The following is a 9880-nucleotide window of genomic DNA, read 5'->3' on the forward strand; positions in this document are numbered from 1 at the left end:
GGCTTCTTCTGAATCCAGCTTGAATTTCTGGCAGTTCCCTGATGATGTACTGCTGCAGCTGCTTTTGAATGATCTTCAGCAAAATTTTACTTGTGTGTTATATTAATGATATTATTCGATAATTTCTGCATTCTGTTGGATCACTTTTCTTTAGAATGGGTACAAATATGGATCTCTTACAGTTGGTTGGCCAGGTAGCTGTCTTCCAAATTTTTGGCATAAATGAGTGAGTGCTTCCAGCATTGTATCCATTTGTTGAAACATCTCAATTGGTATTCTGTCAATTCCTGGAGCCTTATTTTTCCCCAGTGCCTTCAGTATTCCCTTGTTCTGTTCTGACTAAAGACAATTGAGATAGGCTAAGAATCTCTCTATGGGGACAGTGGTGGTTCAGTGGTAGAATTCTTGCTTTCTATGGGGACACTCAGGTTTGATTCCCGGCCAACGCACATCATGAGAAGGCACCACCCATCTGTTAGTGGAGACTTGTGTGTTGCTATGATGCTGAACATGTTTCAGCGGAACTTCCAGACCAAGTCAGACTAGAAAGAAAGGCCTAGTGATCTACTTCCAAATCAGCCAATGAAAACCCTATGGATCATAATGGTTCAACTCATTATGTGTGGGATTGCCATGAGTCAGGGGCTGTTGCAACACCCTGATGCTTTAATGTATTGAATTCATAGGGGATAGGGAAGATCTGAAGTAGCAAGACTATTGAAGGCTAGGTGATTTTGATGACTTGGATGTCAGACAGAGAGAATAACAATGATTGGTTAAAAATCATATTTTAGGGGGAAACTGCTATTTAATAATAATTTACAAGAGTCATCTGACCCAATACTTAGAAAAATAGCTTTGTATTCCAACCCAGCCCAGTAAGACATCCTATTTTCTTCTATTATTCTAGAAGACAAATAGGTCACACCCTTACCTTGGCCATAGCCCATACGAACTGGATATGCTTGAGGCAGTGGACAAAAATGTGGCTTACGGATTTTTAAGTTGGTAAAAATATTTAATCCTACAGACTGGAAAAATATTAATGGTTAAAGCATATTAACAATTCAATTTTGAGACTGGAATTAACTTTTTAATCTTGTATTACACTTTCACTATTAACATACACGTAGCTAATAGGATCATCATGATAATTCCACGCAATGGTGAAGTGAGGAATTTTATAAATGTGAAAACTAAAGCACAGAAAATCAAGTTCATTTAGTTAGTGAACGTTAAAATTGGGATTAGAACCCACTTTCTGATTCCTATTTCAGAATTCTGTCTGCTATATTCTGATGGGAGCCCTGGTGACGGAGTGGTTAGCACTCAGCTGCTAACCAAAAGGTCAGCAGTTCGAATCCACCAGCTGCTCCTTGGAAACTCTGTGAAGGCAGTTCTACTCTGACCTACAGGGTCACTATGAGTTGGAATTGACTCGACGGCGACGGGTATATTCTGGCGAGTTCCCCAGTGCTGCAGTGGTTAAAGCACTTGGCTGCTAAACAAAAGGTGGGCAGTTTGAACCCACCAGCTGCTCTGTGGGAGAAAAATGTGGCAGCCTGCTTCAGTAAAGATCTACAGTCTTGGAAATATTCTGATGCCACTTTAATTATATTTTGCACGCAAGAAAGTAAGTATTTAGTCCTGTATGCTTTCTTCCTTTCTTCCCCCGCCCCCCCAAATAGAAATCTATATCTGTGTTTATGTCTCTATATGTACCTATCCATATTCATATCTATACATATAACCCCACTACTTTATTGCAGACAGTAATTTTTTGTGTTTTTTTTTAGTTGTAGGGTTGCGTATGGTTTTTAGGCAACATATCGCATATTTTTCTTCACAATCTTAGTAAACTTTATTCATGTTTTATTGGAAGATATGCCTTTTCCTGAGTACCTATGTGCAAATCATCCCTTTCATCATTTTTATTTCCCTTTTATTTCTTATAGTTTCTTTTAACTATCTTTGATCTCTTTACCCAAAACACACACACAGGTACTCACAGCAGCCTCGTTCCTAGAACTTCTATGTTCCCAAATTTATCTTTCTTCAATGGTAGCCATAGATAAATACTACTAGCTGTACTATCTCAGAGTACATGGGACACTCTGGACTCTGGGTCACAGTTGTCAGTGGTGGTAGTGTTATGGGATAGGGAGGAAAAGGTTAGAAAATAAAAGTTAAAAGATTAAATTAGCTAATTAATAACCAAAGGATCCTCTTTCCATTCCTCTCTCGCCTCCCACCAACTGATTTATGACTCTGGAGGTACAAGAAGAGAGAGTTAACCTGCTCTCAGCTAAGCTGTCAACCTGTATTAGAAGAATGAAGTATATTTTCCTCAAGGTATCATAAGAATTTTTAGTCCTTTTGGTAGTTATAAGATTAATCTCACAATGTGAATAACCTGCCCTTTTATAATCTTGCCTAGTTAGAGTTAATCCTGAAAATACACATTATTAAAGCATGCTAACATTTCTAACACACGTTTTGTTAACCGTTTTAAATGAAGAGCTGCTTCCCGGTTTGCTGAAATTTTACTGAACTAAAAGTGAGGACTAAAGCATTATACTTTGTGTATTCAATCATTTTTTCATTCAACAACTATTTAGTGATTGATATAATGGCTGCCAACAAGGTACTTACCCTTCTAAAGATGTCAGAAACACTGTGGAAGATTTTTGTTTTGTTTTGTTTTGTTTTTCTCACATGTTAAGATCTCTTTCAGTCACTGGGGTGGGAGATGAGAGTGATAACTAGCTTTGGGGTCAACTTGATTAAGGTTTTGAGCCCTAAAAGCAAACACTATTAAAGGTGTCAGAGAAATTTATGTTTGAATATCTGTATGTATACAAAACTTTCTGTGCTTCTGAGGTTCCAATATTTTTCTGTTAATCATCAATTGATTGGCGGAGGGGAGCAGATCCTAGAACTTAGAAGCTCATTTATTATCCAGCTTAACAAAGACTGAGGAATAAACTTTGGTTATGTTTTTAGGAAAAAGAACTACCTTGAGGATACTGTAGACATCATCTTCATCCAGGACCTGCTTTGGTGTGTAAATGATTCCACCCTTAGTTATGTCTTCTGCATTGACGCAGCTTTCACCATCTTCATTCATAACTCCTCCATACATAACTCTTGGGATCTCCTTTACTGGTAGCAAATTATAGACCTGCAAAATCAAGAGAAGGAATCCCTGGGTGGTGCAAATGGTTAAGCGCTGGACTAGTAACCCAAAGGTTGGCAGTTTAAATCCACCCAGAGGTGCCTTGAAAGCCAGGCCTATCGATCTGCTTCAAAAAGGTCACAGCCTTGAAAGCCCTATGGAGCAGTTTTACTCTGCACACGTGGGGGAGCCATGAGTCAGAATGGATTCGGTGGCACCTAACAACAGCAAAAGAAAGAGAACAAAGGGAAAACTGCTGCCTGGTTTTTTAAAAATTTTATTTTACATTTAATAATACTCAATACAGAATTTAACAGATCTTGGTGTGTATTTAACATCTTTCTTACATTATGAAAAATAACACTGAAACCCATGGACAGATATTAAAGGTCATGGATCCTAATCCTCTTGCACAAAAGAAAGTAATATACATAGAGATTGAACGAATTGATCAAAGTCTCAGGCCCATTTTGGTTGCCAAAAAAACTCAAACCCATTGTTGTCGGGTGGATTCCGACTCACAGAGACCCTGTAGGAGAGCCCTGTACGGTTTCCAGGCTGTAATCTTTACAGAAGCAGACTGCCACATCTTTCTCCCTCGGAGCTGCTGGTGAGTGCCAACTGCCGACCTTTCAGTTAGCAGCCTAGCGCTTAATCATTGCGCCACTGAGGCTAGAATAAAACACAAGTCTCCCATCTCCCAGCCCAAATGGTTATTGTTAAAAGGAAGCAGAGCATGTGGACAGTACAGAAAAGTGTAATGAGAATAAAATAATCCCATCCCACTCATAATCCCATCACCTAGAAATAGTCTCTGTGAACATTGGATTCATTTCCTTTCCTAATTTTACATGATTACACTTTTACCAAATTTTCTTTTTAGTCTACTATTTTAGGATCAAAGGAGAGCTGGTGGCGCAATGGTTAAGCACTTGGCTGCTAACCGAAAGGTTGGCACTTTGATCTTACCCTGCCACTCCATGGGAAAAAGACCTGCTTCTGTAAAGATTACAGCCAAGAAAACCCTATGAGGCAGTTCTACTCTATCACATAGGACCGCTATGAGTTGAAATTTACTTGATGGCACCTAACAACAACAACATTTTAGGTTCAAATTTAGCCTTACAGAAAACTCCACGCAGGGATAAGCTAGAAGTAAATCAATTCAAGTTCATTTTTTACCCAGAGCCTAGTGGAAGGGCACCTGTTCAGTTATGTAGCATTCAGGCTATGAAACCTCATTCTTGCCTCTTCACTCTTGTCAGTGGACAAGACCTTCTTAACAGATGAATTTAAATTGTACTCTCTTAAAATGTTAGGTGGTTTACTATTGCATTGACAGTCAGCTCAAACTCCACATTAGGCTGAGAGGCTTGGCATGATCCTCCTTGCTTACTGTTCCACCTGCAGCCTCTACAACCCTTCCCCTCTCACCGCTAGAATTAGGTCATTCCCTTTTGCTTCCTAGAACACTCCAAACTTGTCCTGACCTCAAGACCTTTCGGTACGCAGCTTCCATTCTTCGTACTGCCCCTCCACTCAGCTTTAGGCTTCATTAGCTGTAAACTCTGTCATAAGAAGACTCCCCTAATCACTGTATTAAAATGGCTCAACTCTTTATTATGCTTTATTTCATCACCCTATATATTCCTTTCATAGTACTTACCAAAATTGGGAACTGTTATATGTTTTTGTTGCTTGTTTGTGTTAATACCTCACAATAGTATAAAATCTAAAAAGTCAGAGACCACATCTGGATGGTTTACTATTAAAATCCCTATTCTAGCACAGCACCCACCCTGTAGTCAAGATGGAGTAGATATTTGTTAAACAAGTAAATGAGCCACAAAGCCTATAATCTATAGGCCTTTTTTTGAAAGTGCTTCAATAGAAGAGACATCTTTAAACGAGAAATTTGAATGGAAACTCTTTTTTTGTTCATACTTAAAACCAGTGAGTAAGTGCCTGGATTTCAGTGAAAGCTAAAAAATCTGGAATTTCACATAATATCTTGAAATGTGGTGACTTAGTAAGCGGCTCTGAAAGAAATTCGGTTCAAATTCCACCTCTAAAATATATTTTTGGTGAGCTGTTTCTATAGTTATTTAATCTATCTTAGCTGTACTTTCTTCATTCATAAAATTAGGATAATAATGCCCACCTCCAAGAATTATTATCCACTTAGTCATTCACTAAAATGTATTGAGTAACTTGTTATACACAAGGTACTGTGGTAGGCATGGGAAATGGAGTGGTGAGCAAGAATGCTCCCTCATTGAGTATGTATTATAACAGAGAATGAAATGAGATGATATATGTAAAGAAGCTCGTGCAATGGCTGTTGTCAAATTGAATCGAATTCCAACTCGTAAATAACTCACTACATTATGCCTGACATTTTGAAGAGCTTGTCCTTTGCAGTTATAATTTACAACTTCCAAAAATGGTCTTATCATGTGTGCATTTTCTGGCATCCAAGACTGAAATGGGACTCACTGACTGAGGTGAGAGCTCCGCTTCAGGTTTCATTAGCAGCACACTCTGGTCCACTGCACGGAGGGCACAGAGGGAGAGGGGCGTGGCTGTGAGCTTCAGGTGAGTGTCCGAAGCTGGCAAGCTCTGGGCTGAGGAGAAGCTCAAATTTACCTGCAAAGAGGATATGATTATAGCACCAGCTTTTATAATTATTACAGTCTCAAAACTCTCTTCTGCCCTAGAATAGGACTAGTCCTTTCTACCCTTCCTTTCTCTTCATCCATCTAAAAGTAAGATTAATAAGCATCTCTGGAATACAGTGGAAATGTGGGTGCAGTTAACTCCGGTTTCTCACATGTAACTCCTTACATAACCAGTAAAATATAGATTGGCTTTTTATCACTCTGAAATGGATGGAATTCTTGAATGGAAGTGAAAACACATATACTAACAAAAACACATAACATGGTGTAGCTGACCTATCTCCGTGTGGTGATTTGTGATGAAAGTGTGTGGTTTATATCATGCTATGAAAAAAAAACACATCTTATCCTTGAGTCTTGAAACTTAAACACCTGAAATTCTAACACAGTGTAGTGCTTTTTATCAGTATCAGAGATTTATTGGTTTTTTTTTTTTTATTAAGCCCTTTAATATACATCCCAGGAGTTGATTGGTTCAGAAATTTGACAAAGAACTGAATAAAAAACAAGATCTACAAATTAATGGAAAACACTTTTGCAGCATCTTTTCAGTGATTTGATTCTGCTTGGCCAGTAGACATTCATTGGTTAGTAAATTTATTGATTTATGAAAACATTTTTTAAAGTAGATTTATGAAAACATTTTTTGATAGATTATTCTCCAGTATATTAAAGATTTGAAACATAAAACAGAATTTAGTTTCTATAATAGCAGCAGGTAACTTTCTAGATTCTTGAACTACAAGGTGATTTGAATTGACATAAAATATCAGTATATTCAGCTAAATAATATTTGACTTGTGTTGCTGAACCAAGATAGCAGTTTAGAATCATATGTCTTGAGATATATATGAGAAATTAAATCAATTTATTTATCTTCAAGATGAAGTAGTATTCATCATTCTAATTCAATATATTATAAAAACATTGTTTATGGAGAACTCTATTTTAAACTTTTTTACATTTAGAAAAGTTCATTAAAATATGTTTGTGAATGTCCATGTCAAATGAACAACTGAGTTATTTTGGATTATAATCAACTGAAAATGCTATTAATCAAGAAGTGGAACCCCTGAAACTATGGCCCCAGGACGTTCTGTTAACCCAGAACTAAAACCATTCCAGAAGCCCACTCTTCAGACAAAGATTAGACTAGACTGTAAAACAAAAAATAATACTCGTGAGGAGTGTGCATCTTAGTTCAATCAGATACACGCGATCAAATGGGTGGCTCCTGTCCAGAGGCAGGATGAGGAGGCTGGAAGAGACAGGAGCTGGTTGAATGGACACAAGACACCCGCGTAGAAAGGGGGAGTGTGCTGTCACATTGAAGGAATTGCAACTAATGTCACATAACAATATTTGTATAAATTTTTGTATGAGAAATTAACTTGAACTGTAAACTTTTACCTAAGGCACAATGAAAAACAAGAAAAAGAAAACTCCTAAAAAAAAAAAAAAAAGGGGACATGTTAGAAAAAACAAAATATTCTACTGCTATGAAAACAAAACAAAAACTCCTTTAAGACATATTTTCAAAGAGTCTGAATTTATCTCTATGAATCAATGTTATCCTTAATGACCAATTATATCCAGTTAAGGACAACACATAATTTTAGATGTTATAAAATGTTTAGTGTGTGCATTACATCTGTTATGTTCAAACTAAGAAAGAAGTATATAAATTTTGAACAGAAAGCAGTTTTTCTCTGTCCCAACAAAATTAAGATTGAAAAAATTATTTATGGTTTATCATTTCAAAGGGACATATGTCTGAAACTGACCTGGGTCTTCCCTCACATTCTTAGTTCACACTTTAGTCTGTTTGCTCACCATCTTGTAGGATGTCTAACTTCTACGGTCTTTAAATTCTCACTTTAATAGACTTAACCTTTTCTAACTTTTTGTGGTAAATCTAAAATAATCAGCTTTCTTCTAAGCACTACATGAATTATTTTCCATATTACTTATTTTTTCATAGCTTATCTCCACCTCTGATCCATAATAAATAAGTTAAAAAGTATTTGACATGATGTGATTGAATATAATGTCCTTTGACCTTTGCTTCTATGGGGAAGTTTTATGGTGTTACATAGGTAATGTAATATATTTTTTTATAATCAGAAGTGTTTTTCACATCATGCTCCAAGAAGAAAATGCTCTTCTATCAAATACGTTTTCAAATACTTCTCTCATGTCCACAGTGTGAAGAGAAAACTGACTCACCAGAGATAGACCATTGCTGGAAAGTGTAACGTTAGAGAGAAAGGGAGCCGTAGCATAATACGGCCATTCCAAGAAGGAATCTCTTCTCAGGTGTTATAAAACACACAGAAGATCCAAGGGAGTAGAAACTATGGTCTTGGCTACATTTCTCCAGGTTTAATAGGGTTCTTTAGTAAGATGGAGTTGAAAATTTATGTAAGTCCACTGGGTGTTTTTCTTAGATCATTGTATATAAAAATAAAAGATAATCTGAATATGTTCTCATTACAGAAATTTTCACTTGCTATAAACATATATATTTTTAAATCTCCATAAATTCCATGTTAAAAAGCCCTCCTAGTTAGAAAAGATATATGAATTAGGCTTTTTCTACTTGATTGCTAATGTTAAGATTATGCTGCCAGAGTATTAAAAAATTAGATAAGTAGAACAAAATTCTGTTGGGATAAAGCTTATTTCTATCTCATTGGACTTCACATTGCAGCTCTGTATTTTTTGAGAATAAAAAAGATCTAATTTTCATCTAGCTATGCTAGATTTTTACGCTATAGTCATTATTGGATTGCTAGAGTTATCTCAAATGGGGTTCAAATGTACTTCTCTTCTGTAGTATCTGTATTACCAAACTGAATTCAATCTCACAATAACATATTGGTTTCTACAGTGGTACATGGAAGGGTGTCAGGAGGCATGATGGGATAAAACTGACACATCTGAAGCATCATTTTCAATGGAAAATTTGGGAAACAAAACATTTTAAGATTAAAATTATTAAAGTTTTATAATAAAATAGATTTTGGAATCCACACAAATCTTAAGATAAAACAAGAGATTTTAAAAAATTGTGCTCATGACCACCTGCTTTGGACTACTCCACTAGACCCCTTAAGGTATGGCACGTCTCCCCTTGCTTTTAGAGGGACTCAGGATAAAAGTTTTAGGAAGACTATATGGCAATCTTTTAATATACACAATTCCCTTGTTTTCTATACTTCACAAGGGGAGAAGAATGAAAGGACTGGGCTGAAACAAAACACCCACCTTGTTGGCAAAACAGTTTTCAATCTCGAGTTTCTCGACGTCTGCAACAACTTCTCCATTGGGTAAAACAGTATAGACGAGCAACTGAGCAATGGGAGCAATGTCTGATTCCACTTGAAACGAGAAGGAAAATATCCCTTTTGCTGCAGAATAAAGACAGTGCAAGATAATAGATAAGGAACAGAGCTCTCAGCCTTACAAAGAGATTCTCAGATTACTTCTCACATTTGGAACATACTGAAACAAGAAAAGACTTGCATTTATAACACTGTGCATGTAGTGTTCAATAAACATAGACTGAACTAATAACATTTTTTCTTAAAGGTATAGGTTTACTCTTTCATTTCCTCTGCCTACGTAGGGAAAAAAAAAACTAAATATTTTGTGCATGTCTCTGTAAATTAACAAACAAACAAACAAAGATTTATTGCAAAAGCAGTTAAGAGAGACAAAAGGAGACAATTTCTAGACACTTCCACTTATTTCTATCTAAGAGTCACATCAGCACAATTCTTGTCATATGCATGAGAGCATTACAAAGAATGCAACACAGTGTCTAACTGCAGGAAGCTTACAATGGAGCAGAGGGGATGAGATACAGGTACAAATAATCCCGTACAAAGCATTGTGCTCCTCTGATTTTTATAAAAGAATTTTATGTATTTATCTTAGTGATTGCTTTCTGTGTGAATTACATAAATTTTATAGAACGTAACCTGCTTAGTTTTCTCATAAAATGTTCTAGGTTTGATCTTTGTAG

The 9880-nt window shown here is 36.4% G+C and overlaps 1 protein-coding gene across 1 annotated transcript in view; it reads right to left on the bottom strand.

The window, feature by feature from the left end:
- LOC101349741 (pregnancy zone protein-like) overlaps window positions 1-9880 on the bottom strand; it is a 64912-nt gene that overhangs the window by 16393 nt on the left and 38639 nt on the right. Inside the window, exons 14-17 of the mRNA XM_004387288.1 lie at window positions 9121-9263; window positions 5672-5821; window positions 3017-3181; window positions 935-1031 (exon numbers count right to left, since the gene is read on the bottom strand). Of these exons, the coding sequence (XP_004387345.1) occupies window positions 935-1031; window positions 3017-3181; window positions 5672-5821; window positions 9121-9263 (555 nt within the window). The remainder of the gene's footprint in view (window positions 1-934; window positions 1032-3016; window positions 3182-5671; window positions 5822-9120; window positions 9264-9880) is intronic.

Source organism: Trichechus manatus, unplaced genomic scaffold (assembly GCF_000243295.1).
Source record: "Trichechus manatus latirostris isolate Lorelei unplaced genomic scaffold, TriManLat1.0 scaffold00182, whole genome shotgun sequence".
Taxonomy (NCBI): Eukaryota; Metazoa; Chordata; class Mammalia; order Sirenia; family Trichechidae; genus Trichechus; species Trichechus manatus.